Consider the following 20,515-nt stretch of genomic DNA (forward strand, 5'->3'; position numbering starts at 1 on the left):
GTAAGTGGAAGAAAGTTCCCTGAAAACCGTACGACCTCCACACATCCAGATGGTAGGGATGATATCCTAATTTGTGGGGTGTAGTGCGAAGGTAGAATTCGGCGGCAAGAATCGGGTGAAACAGCTCTTCGGAAAACTCCCCTTAATAAATGCGACACAATCAAACGACATAACGTCTTGTAACAGAAGTAAAAAGAACAGTTTGAAAACCGTAAATTTTACGAAGATATGTACATCAACAAACTGACACATAGAACTGAAGCCTCTTAAAAGTTTGTATGCGTTGGAACTGTAAGAGTGCTTTCGCACTACATCCGATCCGAATTCGATCTGTACCCGTGAAAATACGGTCCGGTGTAGTCGTAGAACTCTTCTATATATAACTATCTAACGGTTGACGGAAGGAAATCGGATGAAGGAAGCCGGATAAGTGCGTAAACTACAATAGAAAAATAACAAGAAACACAATTAATAGTTCTACGACTCCACTGGACCGTGTTTTCACGGATACGGATCGGATTCGGATCGGACGTAGTGCGAAAGCGCTCTGAGTGTGAAATTCCGACTTGACTGGTTTTTATTAGGTAGGTAGGTAGATTAATTGTTATTCCACAAGGCAGGCCACGCAACAATTATTTATCCATCGACCTGCCATCAAAGAGTTTGCAACCAATTATGGGTAGAGACTTTTGTATGTATTGCCGTGCATTTTAATATAATATCTATACTATTTTGTTCCCCAGGGTTTTGTTAACAGGCCCAACCCTTGAAATTTGTAAGGTTTTATATTCGTATTTTTTCTTATATTATATCTCTATATACTTCGATATAGAGCCTCTAGCTGTTAGACAACGAATCACAACAAGCCAGCTTTGTTACTTTTAGTGTGCATGACAGCTTCCTCTTACACTCGCGATACGTCAGTAACTTTGATTTAGTGTGTGCTTACAATAGAGGCTAAGAGTTCGCTGCTATTTTTTTTCGACGTGTTCACAGTTGTCACAGTCTATCCAGAGGTATAAATTATTTAAATTCCTAGGCATATTCAAATAAAGTAGTTTAATTTAATGTTTGATGTTGCAAATACTCATTGTGTCCCGACATAGAACACCAGATATGAAAATATATAGATATTTTACTAGTGACAGTCTCCTTAAGATAAATTAGATTGTTACGTACGCTTGCAACGCTTCGGGTATGAAGAGCCTTAATGTGTGGCAATACAAATAATTTGATTGTGAAAAATTACTGTTATATTACCTATATTTCGTGTATCAGTCAACAGGAAAGGGCTAAAGCAAATTCAATTACAAAATTTGACCTAAAATAAACAGGGCAAGCTAAAGTAATTCTTCTCTTGGCGCGTTAGGAAAAAATATCAGAGTGAATTTTTGCGATGCGCGCGCACACCGTCACGGAAAATCGACACCCTGACGTTAGCTGCTCAACTGGACCATTTGTATCATACTTCAGCTACTTGTTAGAGAATTTTCATTGGTTGTATTTAATACCTTCTTTAATACAATATTATTCTTCCTACAAACGTAAAATAGCACGAGATATAATTTTTTTAAGAATTTTTATTTTGTTACGCCAAACATGAATAACTTCTTGCGTGCGTACAAAAAAACACATTTTTATGTGCAGACCGACACACGGACACACTTTATTATGATAGTTAATACGCGTGAGGAAAGCGCCCGCCATAATGTTTGACAGTGACAACTAAGTGACGCATAGCGGCGCGCGCGATTATAGCGAGACGCTCGCGAATTGAATTTGGCAAGTGCAGTTGAAGAAAAAGTGAATTAGTTTTTTTAATGGATAGTGTGACCTTGCAGTGTAGACTAGCGATGCAAAAACAGAATATGGTTTTATCATTGGATTTTTGAAGGTTGTGGACTTTCAGTTATTTTTGACACAATTTTTGAGTCTTCGTTATGTGCAAATGGATACTTGATGGAGTACAATAAGGATTTAAGTATCTTTTATCAAATTTTTCAAATATATTTTAGAATAATAAGTAAATTTATAATATTTTTCCAACATATAAGTAGTTAGTTCAGTATCTTAAAATTCTACTTGGGTGTGTTCGCACTTGGCTGGTTTAAAGAGATGCGTTACTCAAAAGTAAATAAACAAAACAAGCTCTGCTTCTTTCGAGATAAAATTAGCTGAAGACTATCTCGTCGCGGGCAAAACAAAGTTTAGTGCGATAATGACAACAGCTCAAAAATCGAGTTTTTTGCGCCTATTTCCTTCTCCAAAACTAAACCAAACGTAACGAAATTTTGACAAATCCGCGTCTAATATCTCGTCTTCGCCGTCGAAGGCGGTGTAGTGACGGTCGATATCGGGACCATCTACGACTTTTCGAGATTGTCTAATGTGTTAAGCAACTCGGATGCGGTAGCACGCTATCGCATGCCTCCCTCATCATCTTGTTAGTATTGTATCGTCGCCTAGCGAAAATTCGTCGTGAACATGTTGCGCTACGGAGGGTAGTTACGATCGCGATGAAGTTATACTTCACGGATACGCCATGCGAATGGCCACTGGTGACCCGTCCACAGCTTTGTCGTACGTGGAAGAAAGTTCCTTGAAAACCGCACTGTAGAGGAACGCATCACATCCAGATGGTGTGGATGATATCCTAATTTGTGGCGCGTCGTGCGAAGGTGGAGTTCAGCAGCAGGAATTAGGTCAAACAGCTCTTCGGAGTACTCCCCGTGATAAATGCGGTAGAATACACAATAAAGCGACGCCCTTACGCCAAGTTACCTAACCGTTCACATAGCACTGGGTCAACGACAGTTCGAGCAGATACTGGGGTGCGCCAGACCAAAGATACAGACAGCAATACTCTATATGTGGCCAGAGCTTAGCTGTGCTTTGTAGTGCGCTTGAATGTCCAGAATGGTAAAGTACTTACCTTACCCTCAACAACTCTTGGAAACATTTGAATGCACATCTAATAATACAGCGCGCGAATTAGTCCTATACTACAAATTATCTTGCACAGGTGCCAGCGTAAACGTAAAAGCTCATAAGCTATAGATAGACCCACTGACAGCTCTGTGACCAAATATCAGAGCTATAATTAACTCGTTAAGCACCCGTTCGTTCGAACTTCAGTACTCGCGCGTTGCTCTGGATATATTGACGCTGGGAAACGGGACTCTTCACTAGTGCTCTTGTGTTAAATGGTGATTGTTTTTTTAATACACGTGTGTTTTTACGACCTATATTTATATAGATACAAAATAGCCGAATTCCCGCTACGTGCCATTGTGACTCACTCCTACATCTATACATAATGTAGTAAAATCGTAAGAGTGCCGTTTCCGTACATTAATTAATTAAAAAAAATTGTCTGTTTGTGAACGCTCATTTCATAGACGACCTTATCGTTCTCAATCGATTAACAACTGCGACCAATGACCAATTGATCTATTGTGATAGCCTGTTAACTGTTAACTATAGCTCACTGCTAAGATTGATTCCTTCTATGAATCTTACTATATCTTTTGCAGTGATCTGACGTATCTCAAGTGGTTGAAGAAATAGAATTGGACTTCCCAAAGAGATGCTACGTTTACGCATTAAAGGACCACATTCAGAGAGAATGTGTAACGGGGTTTCATCTGCACTATAACAGAATGTACACGGTCTTCAATCTCTGAGGCCTAGGATTGAGAGGTGTTTGTTTAATCTGCAGTGCCCCATTAGTGTCCTGGTTAGAACGCAAAAGTTTTCCCTAATTAACCATACAACCGACTGTATAAATATATATGTAATATATACATTATAGTCGCGTCTGTAAGGTAAGAAACTAATATTCACATTGGCATAATTTATAATATTTACGTTACGCTTAGGGTTACGTCTAAACTCCAAAGTAATAAACCATACTTGTTGTTGAATAACTGTGTTCCATCCCTAAAATCTCCAGGTAACTACAAAGGTCTCTTGAAGGCTGAATTTTATTCTGATGACAAAATCCAAAAGACGTCTTATACTTAGGAAAAACTTTAAAATATAACAGAACTTTTACAGTGCCAACTACATTTTTTACGAGGAACTAACATTTCATAATATACAGGTTGTCCCAAAATTTAACGTCAAGCTGAAATCAGATGATAGGCTAGATGTGAACATCATCAGAAAAATCAAGAAAAAAAATCCATCCCATGTTCTGTAGAAATTATAGGTTTAAAATAAAAAATAAAAACAGATTTTCTCCATTTTCATATCTCTCATTATTTTGTAGTAAAAAAAGGATCACCAAAGTTTATGCGAATCAAAACCATTTTAGCTAAGTAAATTGGATTCGCATAAAATCGGATTACTTCATTATTTTTTATTTTTTACTCATATTTTTTAGTTTTAACCCAACAAGTGTTGTACCATTTTGGAAACCTGGTTAAATGCGCCAACTTTTGATGGCACTTGCCAACGTACTCTGAATCATTTTTTTTGGAGGCTCTGTCAAAGAGATATTTTGTAAATGTCAAATTAAAATTTCGGCAAAAAGTGTTAATTCTAAGAAAATTTGGGTCAATCGTGTCATTATTTTTGATTGTCATTAAAGATATGTTGTTTCAGGTTATGGTGATACATTTGAAATGGGCAAAAATAAAAAACATTTTCCACAAGAATAAAAGAAAATGGTTTAAAATTGGAGATAGCCAGATTTTTTTTTTGTTTATTGCAAATAATTTCTATGAAACATCGGATGGATTTATTTTCTGATTTCTGATGATATTTATCATCTAGCCTATCATCCTGTTTCGGCTTCACGTTGAATTTTGAGACACACTGTATGAAATTTTGCTAGTTGTTTACGCATTAAGAAACTATATTATATGGTTTATCACGTGTTAATATAAATATATAAGTCTAGACTCTGGAGTCTGGACTCACCTTCAAAGTCTCGAACTATTCCGAAAAAACCGATGCTTACATTATTCCTATAGAAATCATCCGAGTTTAGTGTTATCTATATTTCTTTCTTAATGCATATAACTAATTCGCTGATTAAAGCTATGTAACGAAATTAAATTTAAGGGATTATTATATTCATATAAGATGGGTTGGCAAAAAGCGTAAATAATTTAGTAAAACGAATATTTTTTCATTAATAATGGTAGAAAAATTATTGACAAGTATATTTCGTTAGCAGTTGTTTCATGTATACAAGCCCTAAAAGTAGTAACATTGAATGCCGAGTTCATTAACCCCAATACATTTTTTGAGTCATCAACATTAGGTAATTAACCTTAATCGAAACTTAAGCACAACGCGCGGTATATGCATAACACAAGGTGACGAGCGCAGTTGTAGTGCCGCTCTGAATTTTTGGGGTTTTTCAAGAATACTGAGCGGCACCGCATTGTAATGGGCAGGGCGTATCAATGTCTGTCTGTATATTCGCGATAAACTTAAAAACTACTGTAGCGAATGTCAGGCTGTATTCAGTAATGGATAGCGTGATTGTCGAAGATGGATTTAGTATATAATTTGTTTAAAGTCTTTATAATAACGATAATTATATATATATTAACAATATTTGTTGGAGGTGTCCAAAAAAAATAAGCCGTCTGGGAGCTTTCAACGAAAATGTTGTCTAAGCCCTCCGAGATATACCAAAAAATGTGTGGTGGATTTGTAAGGCGTAGTGTAATTCGATCCCGGAGTCCAATGACGTTTTATACATATAGAAAATACACGTCATACAAAATGAAAGCCGAAATATGGTATATGCACTATATCACTAGGCTACGATACATCTTTGATATCGTGTAAATAGCACTAGTTTGTAATTGATCACGTTCTTTTAAGCCGTTTGTATTCACCGGCACTTACTTTCCGCACACAAAATACAATATTGCTAGTCATTGTTCACTGAGCCTTTGAAAAAAGTGCGTCTCTATAGTTTTCATTTCTGACTGTGTGCTTGTCGCGTCCTTTCATCTGTCTCATTCTGAAATGGGATGTGAATACTTGTCAATAATTTTTCTACCATTATTAATGAAAAAATATTCGTTTTACTAAATTATTTACGCTTTTTGCCAACCCATCTTATATGAATATAATAAACTTACCGGTGATAAGCCACACCATCTTTTTTTTGCGACTAAGGAGAAAAATGTGCTTAGATTGTCTCTAAGCACACTTTTGCCGTTCCGCTATCAGATATGTCCATATGTATAGAACGTCATTGCAGGAGTCACATCACAACGCGTCTGTCAAACTGAGACTTAAGGCACACGTTCTGATACGATTTTCTTAATTCGTTTTTTGTATTCGAGTTTCCAAATGCACGTCTACATGGTGCTTCAAATAGCGGGGACTCAGGATCCTTGTCTTTAACTTAGAGGGGTAGTGTCCACAGTGTTCCACTTTTCTGAAAGGATTCGTTTCGCCGAACGTCACGTCACACCAGGCCTTTCCAGTGGCCTTAGTGACCGCTAGTTGCCAGTCGAACTTATGGCGTCCACGTTTGCGTTTTCCTTTCCATTATCGACGTTGTATCTGCTGTTTGATAGACGTATAGGGCAGTGCAATGTCATAAGAGCCACCTAGCGTAGACTTAAGATGATGGTCTTTGTAATCGTCGTCTCGCTTCCGAATAGCATCACGGTTTTAACGCGTTTTCCGGTTTATGTCTAGCTTATATATGTTGATATGTCGCTGTGTTTCTTGCGCCCGTTCCTCTCAGGTCTGGGGCATGTATTATTGAATAGGTGGTAGTTTTTGACGTTCAAAAAGTGATTATAAATTACTATTTTGAATAAAAGTATTTGAATTCTTACGAGAATTCAACTTCAAACAATGTTGCTATAGCATTGGCAATCTACGTGGCGCATACGTTTGTTTTATTTAAACTCGGAAAACAAATTAATTGAATCATCCGGACGCGATATTCTGATATTTTGTATGAAATTGGCAACGTTTTCCATTCGGAACACATTCATATGCCGTTAATTGCTTTTTCTTGCACTGCTGTTTTCTAGCAGAAATGGATGAGGTAACCAATGCGCCGAACGAAAGCCTAAACACGTGGTACGGTCGGACCATCGGATCTTCCGGTGTGTGCCTCGCACCGATTGGCCCGGTTTCGTACTCGGTATGGTCCGGACGGTAATAATAATAATTCTGTGCTATGGACAATGCCACATACCATCGAATATGGTCGTTTGCAGACCGTGTTCTATGTTCGGCCGTACCAAATCTGATCATTATTTGAGTGTGTTGAATTCTGGCAACATCTATCAGCTTCCTTCTTCTATCTATGTCACAGTTGAGTGTTGGCTAGAGTCCAAGATGTGTTGCATCATTGACACGACGTAATGTTTACTGTTTTTTGTCATACGGTGGGTAGGTGTAAATATTTGGTAGTTGGAGTAATGAACTGCAGTCGATGAACTGGTTTTAACTAATTATGTGTCAGTTAAGCTTGTATGATATTTGACACAACTGCAATTATTCTTTGGGTATGAACGCAGTATTCAAGTATTTGTCAAATACTCGACGGATATTTTTAAACTCAGCATCGAATTTAAATATCGATCACGAAGCTGCGTTTCTGTATGTCTTAGTAATCTTAATTTCTCTTCGAATTGTAATGAAAACGTATATACATACTAGTACCAATCTAAAAATACCATTACGCCTTCCGATAGATGCATTAAAAGAAGGACATCACAAAAGTATTTCATACGAAATTGAAATGACAAACGCAGGAAATATATAAAATTATCAATTTCGGAACGCTAAACTAAAATCGGGATTGATGTTGGCCGTTAATAATAAATATAAGCAGATGTACGGATAAGACTCATTGTCTGGCAATGTAGTGTTAAATTGTTGAACGCAATATCTTATGTCCCAATGTTACATCTTTTGTACAACAATTAATTTTACAACAAAAGTAATTAGTATTTTCTTTGATTAAACGCGAGTGTTACACATTTAAATAAATTACTTTTAAAGGATTAAAACGCGTGTAATTGTAACGGTTAGATGTTTGCGTAAAAGTTATATTTTTATTTTAGCTAACCCGACGTTTCAAGACCTTTCCAGATCTCGTTTTCAGGGGGACTGCAGATGAAGTGAGTCAAAGATAGTATTTGTCATAGTTGTCATGAAGTTTAGCGCCATTTATTTCCACGGAGGTGGTATTTGCTGTACACAGATGGTTTTTGGCAAAATTTACTGACAGTGTCCTCTTCTTTTTTGGTATGTGTAGTTATGGGTTTTAATTTAGAGATTATTGGATCCCAGGTGTTAGATAATTTTAGACCATCTTCCCTATTGAAATTTGGGTGTATTTTAATTTCGATGTCTTGACGTACCAGTCTTGGGAGAAATCTATTCTCTTTTACCAAAACTTTTCGTTGGTCGAACCGGTTGTAGTGGTTAGAACGGTCTGTTATGTGTTCACATACAGCTGACTTAGAGTGACGTCTGTGTTTGATATCCGCAATGTGTTCTTTAAGTCGGCTTGAGATATTACGTTTGGTTTGCCCAATGTAAGACAGGCCACAGTCGCAGTGCAGTTTATAGACACCTGCATCTTGCAATGGAATATTACACATAACTGGTCTCAAGAATTGCTGGATCTTCTTGTGTGGCTTGAAAATAGTATTAACTGAAGCACGTTTTAGGATCCTACTAATTATGTCTGTAATACCCTTTACATATGGCAGGTAGGCTGGTTGACGTGGCACTGTTGGCGCCTTAACTCTGTACTCTGTAAGTACTCCATGAGAACAAACTGCGGCCTCCTCGTCAGCATCGGAACAGAGTTAAGGCGTTTTAATCCTTTAAAAGTATTTTATTTAAACACAAGTAATTGCGGTTTAAAAACTTGTATAATACGGTTTCATTTAACTTTTGAGCTCGAAGTGGTCAAAAACATAGAACAGCTAACTCTCATAATAAAATAATACAATTTGAAGCGTTTAGGTATGGAATTAGCTGGAAGTTGCAGGGATGCCCTTAGGGTCATCCAACAGCACATGAAAGTAAACTAATTACAAAACTTTTAAACGATGGCCAATTACAGGTTCACAATATTTAAGGTACAATATTTATTGCTCGAATTAATTTAGGTGTTGTTATTAACAAAAACTCTGTAATAAAATATTTAAAATTATTTGATTTTTGAAAGAGTTTTTAGTATGGACGAATATATAAAAGGGTACGGTAGATCACCGAACTCTGGGGATAGATAGAGTAGTTACTAAGTTTAGCTATTTCTTTTTAATTTTATATATAAGATAAAACAAGAATGCTTATATTTTAGAACTGAACCACTATGACTAACAAGATATATATCTTATGACTATAACAACAGATAGGCTTTTTCTTAAAAGGAGTTGATATACTTGCTCTTTTCTTCTGATCCGAATTATTGAAGAGTTCAAATGGATCAAGAGAATCTTATAGGCACACTAATATATCACTAGTGGGACCAATCTTGACACGCAGTTAAAACATATCAAAGGGGTTGACACTATAATTAAATCTATTCGTAAAAGACGAAGCATGCGACCGATTTAGATCGCTGTGACTCAGACGATTAGGCGGGCCGCACACTGTGTGATTCGCACGGTCGTTCTAAACGAGCAAAAACGACTGATATCGTTCGTGTAATATTTCCCATTGTTGCTGATTTGCTCTCTGAACCTTTTACTTTCTTATTAATTATTTTATAATGTCTAAAATTTTTACATCGAAGGTTGTACAGTTTGTATCTTAGAGGTTTGGTTTAAAATATTTGAGCTATTGATAATCAAAGCCTACTGAAATCAAATAAACTCAACTCTGTTGCATTGTTTTGATTGCATTTGGATGTTGCACTGCAACAATGTTACCATTAAAACATTTTATCAATTGTTGCGGGAACGGCCTGATGTACTTTCCGTATTAGAAAGTTACCGTTTGCCAGCGAATGTGCCGCTTAGTGTATGGATGAACTAAGACTGTATTTAAATTTATTTTAACCACGCGTCTTCTTTTTGCTAAAAGCGTCGTAGATATGCCAAAACAGCGGTGCTAGATTGTATACTAGTTGGCCATATGTCGCAAGTAGTGAACTTTATAGGGATTGAGTATTAAATCGCATTGTGGACGACCATTGTTTCATAAATAGACTAACAGTATACTAGCTTAGCGTATACGTAGACGATACATATATAATACAGAGTAAGTACAAAACAAATGCGTTACGAAATTTAAAATAATTGTTTAAAAACGTTTGTGTGGGAAAGGTTATTATAACATAAACGATTTTCTTAATGATACCACGGACTGGGAATGAAGCGACCGCCGAAAGGTTATTAAATAATAAAGTTTATTGTACAATTTTACATGGTAACCATATTTTTATAAAAAAAAGAAGCCCGCTGAGTTTGTTGCACCCGTTCATATTTCTGTATGAGATAAATTTATTCGTTTTTCCATTATTTTGCACACCATTGCACAAATTTTTCAATATAGCCGTAGCGTTGCAAGGGCAATGTATTTGAAGTAGTGATACAGAAATAGATATAGTAACCGAGTAAGATATAGCTAAAGCTACAAATTGAAATATTTTTTAAAAGATAGAATTTAAAATCACTTATTAAACGTCAAAAACCACCCATTAATAATAGTATGCCTCAGACCTGAGAAGAACGGGCGCAAGAAACTCAATGTTTTTTTTTTGGTTTGGATGAGATGCTATACCGAGACATCCGTTCGTTAACTCAACTGCCTCATATTTATATCTCTTACAATTACCTTACAAATTACTTAACACACGGTGCGGTGTTTCCGGGACGATACGGTACCCTTCAAGAAACAAGCGTACACCATCCTTTGGTGTTGCAACACAATTTGGGCGGCGGTGATCACTTAACACCAGGTGACCCGAACGGTCGTTTGTCCTCTACAATAACGTATGTTTAGGCAGCAGTTGTCCCGCTTATTCAAACCCGGAAGAATAGTTCAAATGCAACTCACAAGTCGCTTAGTGCATGGCGGGCTTAAAATGGTAGTTAAAACTTAAAAGTTTATTTTTGCTTAGGCGATGACAGCGCAGTATAGAACTAGTCATCGGTACAATGTTTCCTTAAAGGCCATAAATTCAAAATAAATTGAAATGTATTGGGCGTGGTTTAACTGCGCGATTATCTCTTTCACCTCAATGCCAGCTAGAAGAGATAGCACGTGCAACCATACTATGCAACGAGTTTTCTTATACGGTGTTTCCAGCATTGGATATTGGCAGCCTTCAATAAAAGGGCGTAAGTCTTTTTTAAAATACCGTGTGTGGGGGACTATTCTCACTTGATATACCGGATTAACCCCCTACCATAAAAAAATGCATAAAACTGTCCAAAATTTATCTATATTATAAGCAACATATATTTTTTTTATTCGTGACAACAGCTCTCAATACTTGGAGAACGAACGCTTCATATTGTTTAAAATTAATTATCTACCTTTTTTTAGTACTAAATACAACACCATTGCTGCTTAGGCTGTAAAGGGCTCGATTCCGTCGATGTTCTAAAAGGCGATCCTGGTTAGGAGACGTGGCTGAAGGGAAAAATTACATTGTTATCAAGCATACGTTGCATACTCAAAGACCGGTAACGCATCTCTTGACCCCTGTTTTGGATGTTCACGGGCTGTCGCCAGTCACCATGGTCTATCCCGTGAGCCTCGTTCCCGTTTGTCCAAACTTATATTTAAAAAAATACCAACGTGTGGAAGTGTGAAGAAGTGAGTAAAAATATCGATCATGAATTCCCTTATAAATCAATACATACAAAGCTTAAATAACACGGATTATGAGCAAACAATAATTATAATTAAATATTTATTAAAGGCGCGCTTGCGGCAATTCAAATTGCGTCTAAATTTTATATGTAGGAGATTTAACAAGATTCTGATTTGATTGTAAGAATTATAAATCAACGACCACATCTCAGTTATTGTCAAGTTAAAAATGATTAAAACGCCACATCTGCTCGCTCATATTACAAAGCCAGTTGCAAATAAACTGTAACTATTATTGTAGAATCGAGACAGTTGGAACTTCGAATTAAATAAACAACACCGCATTTCTCCCGTCGCGCGTGCATCAAGCCGTTTGTTTTGGGATTCTAAATTTGAACGTGGCCACGAGCCAGTGTCGGTGCACGCGCTTCTCGGCGCGCATTGCTGTTCGGATTCCATTTTTGAAAAATTCTTTCTTAATTTGAAAGTATTTCGTTATTTAAACAAAGGAGTTTGTGTGATAAAGTTTTTTTTTATGGATGAGCTACGTAACAATGTAGAAAACGGCCAAGTGCGAATAGTTTAAGGGTTCTCTACTAAATTTATTAGATTTTTTGTCATAATAATGTTATTATTATATGTACAATCTGTTATTTTACCAATTACAGTTATAAAGATCTGTTTCATAGTCCACACTGAGACTTCTTGATTACAAGGATATAAGAACAGGTACCTACTTTTTAACTGTACCAGTTAAATTTCTATCTATATAGCTGTAACTAAAAAAATTATTGTTATGTGTAGAGCCCTTAAAGAGTCCTGTACCGGCCAAAGACATCGTATTCCAAATATAAACTTGATACACCAATCAAAGAAAGCCTAGTCGTTGAGTGCACTCATACTCTGTGTTCAGTGTTCGAAAATTGAATTTGATAATTACCAAGGCTTAGTGATTTTTTTTTCATATGTAGTGTTGTGTTACAATGGGGAAAAAGAAGAAATCGAACACCAGGAAGGGCGGTAGCAGATTTTTTCGGTGGATAAAAAGGTATTTTATGCTTGTGAGTTCCTCAACATGCATGACTTTGTTTGTTTTTAACAAGAGTTCCAACTCACTAACAATAAGAATAAGCACCCTTTGAAACGACGGTTTGTGCGGGTGCCGTCTACATGCGCTCAATGCAACTGTCCGCAATGGATGTTATCCAACCAATTCCGCTATTATCACTTTCATAAAATTGTACAATTCACACAGAATAGAGAAACAGAAGTTTCACCTAGTTATACCTTTTATAAGAATAGCTGATACTTTAGCTGTGCTTATGCTCAAAAAATGTTTTTTCAAATTTCAAATGCTTATTATTAAGGTATATTGACATGATTACTTATAATCTACTTATTATAGCAATTTACAATTAAGCCTTATATGTTAGTCTCAAAAATTTATTCCTATAACCTTATACCAGTGGGAGGCTCCTTTGCACAGGATGCCGGCTAGATTATGGGTGGTACCCAACGGCGCCTATTTCTGCCATGAAGCAGTAATGAGTAAGCATTACTGTGTTTCGGTCTGAACGACGCAGTAGCTAGTGAAATTACTGGGCAAATGAGACTTAACATCTTGTCTCAAGGTGTCGAGCGCAATTACAGTGCCGTTCAGAATTTTTGGGTTTTTCGAGAATTTTAAGCGCCACTGCATTGTAATGGGAAGGGCGTACCAATTACCATCATCTGAACGTCCTTCTCGTCTCGCCCCTTATTATCATAAAAATCTAAGTGTTGGGGGATAAAACTTCAATTTGCTTATAACTAATAACATATTATTATGGTTTGTGGGGGAAAACCCAGGAAACGGGGTAAACCTGTCTTTTTGCTATCATACTTTTTAATACTTATATACTTAATATTCATTTTATATCGTACTTAGCAGCTGCGTTGGGTTCATAACACATTGATTAATTCGTGTACCCACACTATTCGTACTTTTTCGGTACCTAGTTTTACTTAGCTAATAGCTACTGCTACTTAGTCGAGGTGTGCGTGAATTAGACAGCATGTGCCATTTTCACGCAACTCAGGTGTTACTGTCTACTTGTGGCTGTAGAGACGAGGACCAATCTGACAATGCCCAAATTACTTTACAACTCGCACGATTACACAAGAAAGAATTACCGACTTACTTTGCCTAATTATTTACCTAGGTATTTTTTTTATATAAGAGGGGCCATACGGGTAAGAGGCTCACGGGAAGGAGAGTGGTGAGGCAACCGCCCATGGACATCTGCAACAACAGGTGTCAAGAGATGCATTGCCGGCCTTTAAGCTGCAGTAAGTGTGCTCTTTTCTTGGAGGTCCCTTAGTCGTATCGGGTAAACAGCAGCTGGTAATTAATTCCACAAAGCGGCTGTGCGATGTTAGATTCTCGCAAAACGCGCTGCTGTAGAATGCCGGTATGCCAGACGTCATCTTAATGCTAGTGTATTTAATACACTTTTTTTATTTAAACCAATTATGCTTCATGTTTGAGAATTTTTTTACTTTATTCAAATAGACAAAGAAAGGAATAGAATAGGTACCTAATCTATGAATGGAATAAAAGCCTAAACACATGGTCGGATTTGGTACGGACGGTCCGGTGGACGCCTCGCACCTGTTGGTCCCGCGTCTTACTCGGTACGGTCCGTAAGGTCATAATAATATTTTTTGCGATGGACAGTGCGACATACCATCAAATATTGTTCGGTACCGTTCCGCGTAAAACACTTTGGTCGGACGCGTTTAGGCTACAACAATCGCGCGCGTGTTGCGATGAGCGATTCAAATTCAAAACTATTGCAAGTTACAGATTTGCTGACCATCGTAGCCTGTCAAAATATTTTTATCATTAAAACATTAATCCTTGACTTTGCAGTATCCCTTTTTGATAGGGCATTTTTTTATTATATGTGGTTTAGGCATGATGATGATGATAATGATGTCCTCCCAGACGTATCCGTCGACGGCGACACCCTTAGCTCGTCTTCATCTGGGCTCTTGCATGAGCGCGAGCATGACTCGCAAAACCAAATTTTGTTTTGAAGGTCCTATTGCAAGAAGCGCATTAAGACACCCACTTGAATTGCGAGTATAGTTGTAGGAAGGAGGGCTTGGGTCGAGTTTTTCGGATCAGGCGTTTGGCGTCAAGGTCTTCAAGACGGGAACGCTCAAAGTTTTCTATACCCGTGTTGACAGCAGTGCGCCACTCCGACCTCTGCGTTGCAAGCTCCTCCCATGACTCACTAGACATGCCAATAGCAGTCAAGTGGCGTTTTAAGACATCCCTGTAACGCAGAAACTGTCCTCCAGGCTTTCGTTTACCTGAGCTAAGCTCAGAGTAAAATACCTTTTTTGGTAATCTGGAAGACTCCATGCGTACAAGGTGTCCACACCAGCGTAGTTGGCCTTTCATTAGCATATACTCCATTCCAGCGAGCTTAGCTCGACGTAGAACCTCCGAGTTTGGCACACGATCCTGCCATCTCACCCGAAGAATCGCCCGAAGACACTTCATGAAGAAGGTATCAAGGCGTCTGATATCTCCCTTGTAAAGACACCAGGTCTCCGAGGCATAGAGCAACAATGGTAAGATTATGGCCCTGTAGACAGCGAGTTTTGTGTGGAGTTTCAGGTCATGTGATTTCCAAACTCGTCGGTTAAGACCACCGAAAGCTGCAGCTGCTTTGGCGACTCGCGCAGAGATCTCAGACTCTAGACCATAGTTCCAAGGTACCGGAAGGTACCTACTTCTGGCAGTGGTGTTCCTGGTAGGTAAACAACACCATCGTCCGCAGATTTACCTTTCGCAGGTTGTTTTAGAATCTGGGTCTTAGAAGCACTGATTACTAATCCGAATTTACGACAGGACTCATCTTATTTGTCCAAAAAACTCTGTAGGTCGTTCAAACTGTCAGCCATAAGGCAGACATCGTCGGCATACAGAACATCTATTACTGAAACAGAGTCTTTTTTGCGTTTTGCTCTGAGACGTGCGAGGTCGAAAACGCTTTTGTCCATGCGGACATTTATGGTAATCTTGTCATTACAGCTCTTAAGAGCGTCATTCATTACTGCAGCGAAGTAGATAGCGAAAAGGGTCGGAGCCATTACACAGCCTTGCTTTTACAGAGCTAGTGACCGGGAACTGGTCTGTGAAGTTGTTTTCGTGACGCACACGGGCTGTCATGCCTTCGTGGAACTGGCGCACTAAATTGACGAACTTTGCAGGACAGCCACATTTTTCTAGAACAATCCAGAGGGCGGTCCTAGAAACACGGTCAAAGGCCTTTTCCAGGTCCAAAAAACATAAATAGAGGTCGCGGTGTTGTTCAAAACTTTTTTCTTGAAGTTGCTTGACTACAAAGATGGCATCAACCGTACCTCTTTTAGGTCTGAACCCGCACTAGGTCTCCGGAAGGAAGCATTCAGCTAAATTACTAAGGCGACTATTGATGATGTGCGCCAGAATTTTGCCAGCTGTGGAAAGCAATGCAATGCCTCTAAACGAGCCACAATCAGAGAGGTCCCCTTTGCCTTTATATAGCTTGCTAGTAGAAGCATCCTTCCAGTCCTGTGGAACCATCTCAACATCCCAAATCAGTTTGATAAGTTCAAAAAGTCTGGACCTGATACTCGGTCCACCGTATTTGAAAATTTCAGACTGTCCGAACCAGTTGATTTACCATTTTTTAAACGGTTGATCGCAGTAACGAACTCTGCGTACGAAGGCGGGTCATCCAAGCCCGAAGCAGATGGCAAGCTCTCAAGTGAATTAATGTAAGACAGATCTGCTCCTTGACTACCGGGATTGAGCAGTTCATTAAAGTGTTCAGCCCAACGAAGAAGAACCTCATTTGTATCTGTCAACTTCTTAGCTTTATCTCGCGAGTAAACAGGGGCAGTCCTTTTAGCGCGGGGTCCGTAAACGGATTTTAGCCCTTCGAAAAATTTTGCGGTTTGGCTAGTGTCAACTAACCATTGTAGTTCTTCGGCTTTACGGCGCCACCAACTATCCTTTTGTTCTCGGATATTTGCTTTAAGATCCTGCTGTAGAGACTTGCGCTGCCCTGCACTGATGACTCCTCTTAGAGCGAGACGATAGTTTTCAACAAGCTGCCGTATTTCCACATCAGAATCATCGAACCAGTCTTGATGTTTTTTATGTGGTGTGCCAATAACTCGCTGAGAAACATCATAGAGAGCCTTGGAATATGTACGCCACCTGGCATCCACTGAGGTAATATCATCAGTGCTGGGCATTGCTGCCTCAAATTCCGCATCTAGCTCACGACACAGTCCCTCATCACGCACCAAACGCGCACAAGCAAGTCGAGCTGGAATCCTGTGTTCTGCTCTACGCGGAGGCTTGTAGTAAAGCCTCATCCTCGATCTAATAAGACGATGGTCAGTCCAGCCTTGGGCACCACGCATTGCTCTTGTAATAAGTACATCTCATCAGGTCTCGCCGGCGTACAATGATGTAATCAAGAAGATGCCAGTGCCCAGAGCGTTGGTGCATCCAAGATGTCTTGTATTTATCGGGTAGCCTGAAGAATGTGTTTGTTATGCTGAGGTTGAATTCGGAGCATAACGTCAGGAGAGCAACACCGTTGGTGTTGCACTTACCTCCTCCATGTCTCCCCAGTACGTTCTTCCAGGCGATATATTCTGTGCCAACACGCGCATTAAAGTCACCCAGCAGAATCAACTTGTCACAATCTGGAATCCCCAGCAAAACATCACGCAGATTCTCATAAAATTGAAGTTTGTCCTCATCAGGTGTTGTCATAGTAGGTGCATACACGCTTACAAGATGTAGGTATTTCCTGGGAGCCATGTGGAGTCGTAGTGTCATGAACCTGTCATTGATCCCTTTTGGAGGCTCCAGTAGCGATCTAGCGATGTTGTTTCGGATCGCAAATCCAACACCCTTTGCGGCTCGTTCATTTGCAGGTTTACCCTCCCAGTAATACGTATATCCACCCAATTCCTCACAGAGCTCACCGCTATCCGCTAAATGTGCCTCACTGAGTGCGGCTATGTCGATGTTTTAGCGGGACAATTCACGCGCTATGAGTGCAGTTTTCCTCTCAGGACAGAGGTTGTTTTCATTGTCCAGTAGCGTTCTTACGTTCCACGCAGCTAAATTTAAGAATGCAGTTAATTTATGTTTCTTTAGACTGCTTTTAATTGGTGACCAGATGACCGCGGTTAGCCACCTGGGTTGCATTGAGGCGAGCTTTGTTTAGGCTACCTTTTCTAGGCCCCTCCCTGGATTGGGGAAAGCAGTGCGATCCCTAAATAGGGCTGCTTTGTCGTCAGGTGAGCTGCCGTACCATTTCTCTCGCCTCTAGTGAGTTCCAATACGACCATCACCACCCAACCGCCGTACGTGCCGCCGCAGGACTTGCACTTTCCGTCCAGTAATGAGCCAGGAGTCATCAGCGCGGGAATATATTAAAGTTTGTAAGCATTTGCGGCATACACGAACCCACTCTCTCGTCTTCCAGTCCTTATTACCAGAGGGGCGGAAGTCCGCTACGACTGATTAGCACTAGAAGATACAGTGACTGGCCGCATATCTCTTGGATCCCGACATACGCCATATCAGGCATGTCACAGGTGCCCTGCTGCAGTCCCACGGTCGCCGGGAAAATGAAGCCATACTGAAGGTGTCCGCCTTCCGAGCCGCTGCAGACTTTATGCAATTTATGGGGGAATCAGCCCATTAAACTAAGTTTGTGAAACTCAGTCCCCTTCACTGGATTTAGCCCCTGGATCGACACGGTTTACCGCGATTGGCAATGTTGTGCTTGTTCACGTTGAAAGGCGCGGCCGCGGTAAACGCGGCATGCTCGTGCAAAGGTGCATTTAAACTAAACGAACAAAGAGCCGGAGCTAGGACAAGAGTATTATTTCATGATCTATTAGTGTAGACGAAAGTTCGTCTACAGCGTTTACACCAAAATATCAACCATTAGAACCAAGAACTAGAACTAGAATTCGGACACGCAAGAACGCTCTAGGCTACTGTTCGCTCGCTCTAGTGCCGTTTACATCAAGCGTCTTAGAATATTCCATAGAATCTTTGCGAACATCGAAAGACTGCTCTACGCCTGTTTACGCTAAACGAATTGAATAGAGTAGGGATAGAATGAGCATTCGCTCGTCTAGTGTAAATTGGCCTTAACGTGTTTACAATTCACATTGGCCGCTAGGCGTTTGCGCGAGAGTGACGTGTTGTCAGAGGTTTCAAATAAGGGACGACGATGATCTTTTACTTTTTATTGAAAATTTGTACCTAAAGTGGGAGATATAATAATAATAAAACCTATTTATTTCCAATCTACTATTAAATTACATTCTTACAGTTATATTACAGTTATATCTATGATTACATCTATTATAATAAATATTACTTATTGTTAGCATTATTTACATAGATAAGAAAAAATATATATAATTTTTATTTGTATTAATGACTGTTGTTATGTACTGTCTTCGTCATTATTGATTGGAACCCCTTCTTGGGTATAGGCCTCCTCCAGCTTGTTCCATGCCTCTCTGTCCATTGCTATCTTTTTTTCCTGCTGTCGCTTGAATGTCTTCTATCCACCTTTTCCTAGGACGTCCTATTCTCCTTTTTCCTATTGGCCCTTCCCACATAGTTGCCTCTGAGGTCCATCTATTGTCTCTACATCTTGCTATATGTCCAGCCCACTTCCACTTCTGTTTCAGAGCGTAATGTAAGGCATATACAATCTTTGTTTTTCGTCGTATGCCTTCACATTTTACTTTATGTATTCTTTTTATTTTTAGTACGCTCCTTTCCATTGCTTTCTGACATGAGACAAGTTTAGTTTTAATTTTTGTATTATACGTCCACGTTTGGCATCCGTATGTGAGAGTAGGTAAAACACAGGTATCTAAGACGGTTTTCTTTAGGTGGAGGGGAAATTCTCCTTTTAGGATTTCTTTCAGGGACCAGAAGTTTTTCCAGCTCATGTTAATACGGCGCTCGACCTCTTGTTCTTCGTTTTATATGTAGTTTTTGACATATTCAAGCGGCTTTCCGTTCAAGTTGATTATATTTGTGTGGCTGTTTGTTTTGGCCGTCGACGCTAGAACAAACGCGTATACCTTTCTAAAGGGCCAGCAACGCTCTTGTGGTGATCATTTCATATTAGGTGACTCGTACGCTCGTTTGTCCTCCTCTTCAATAAATATACCTTGGTTTTAGTTTCATTCATTTTAAGACCTACTTCTTCGCTTTTTGTGTTCAAAGTATTTAACATTTTTTCTAATCCCTTACTTGTTTCTGCAAATAAAACAATATCATCCGCGAATCTGAGGTGAATAAGTCGATTTCGATTGATTTTGATCCCTTCCCACTGCTAGTTGAGATTATCAAAGATGTGTTGCATTACCATTATGAATAACTTGGGTGATATGGGATCTCCTTGTCGCACTCCTCTGCAAATTGGTATATCTGGGCCTCATGTCTCTAATTTGACTTGGATTACGCTTCCCTTATAGATGCTCTTTAGCACTCGTATATACTTTTCGTCTATGTGACATTTATGCAGACCTTCCCAAATAGAGTCGTGGGAAATCGTGTCAAATGCTTTGGCGTAATCGACACAAGCAATATATAGATGCCTGTTGAACTCCTTGTACTTCCCTAACACTTGTTGTATTACTTGTATGT

General features: G+C 39.2%; 1 protein-coding gene across 1 annotated transcript in view; it reads left to right on the plus strand.

Moving 5' to 3' along the window:
- Positions 1-3,123: 3,123 nt before the first annotated feature.
- LOC126968451 (disks large-associated protein 4) overlaps positions 3,124-20,515 on the plus strand; it is a 77,141-nt gene continuing 59,749 nt past the window's right edge. Inside the window, exons 1-2 of the mRNA XM_050813486.1 lie at positions 3,124-3,206; positions 12,577-12,820. Coding sequence (XP_050669443.1) covers positions 12,756-12,820 — 65 coding nt within the window. The 5' untranslated portion in view covers positions 3,124-3,206; positions 12,577-12,755. The remainder of the gene's footprint in view (positions 3,207-12,576; positions 12,821-20,515) is intronic.

Source organism: Leptidea sinapis, chromosome 15 (assembly GCF_905404315.1).
Source record: "Leptidea sinapis chromosome 15, ilLepSina1.1, whole genome shotgun sequence".
NCBI lineage: Eukaryota > Metazoa > Arthropoda > Insecta > Lepidoptera > Pieridae > Leptidea > Leptidea sinapis.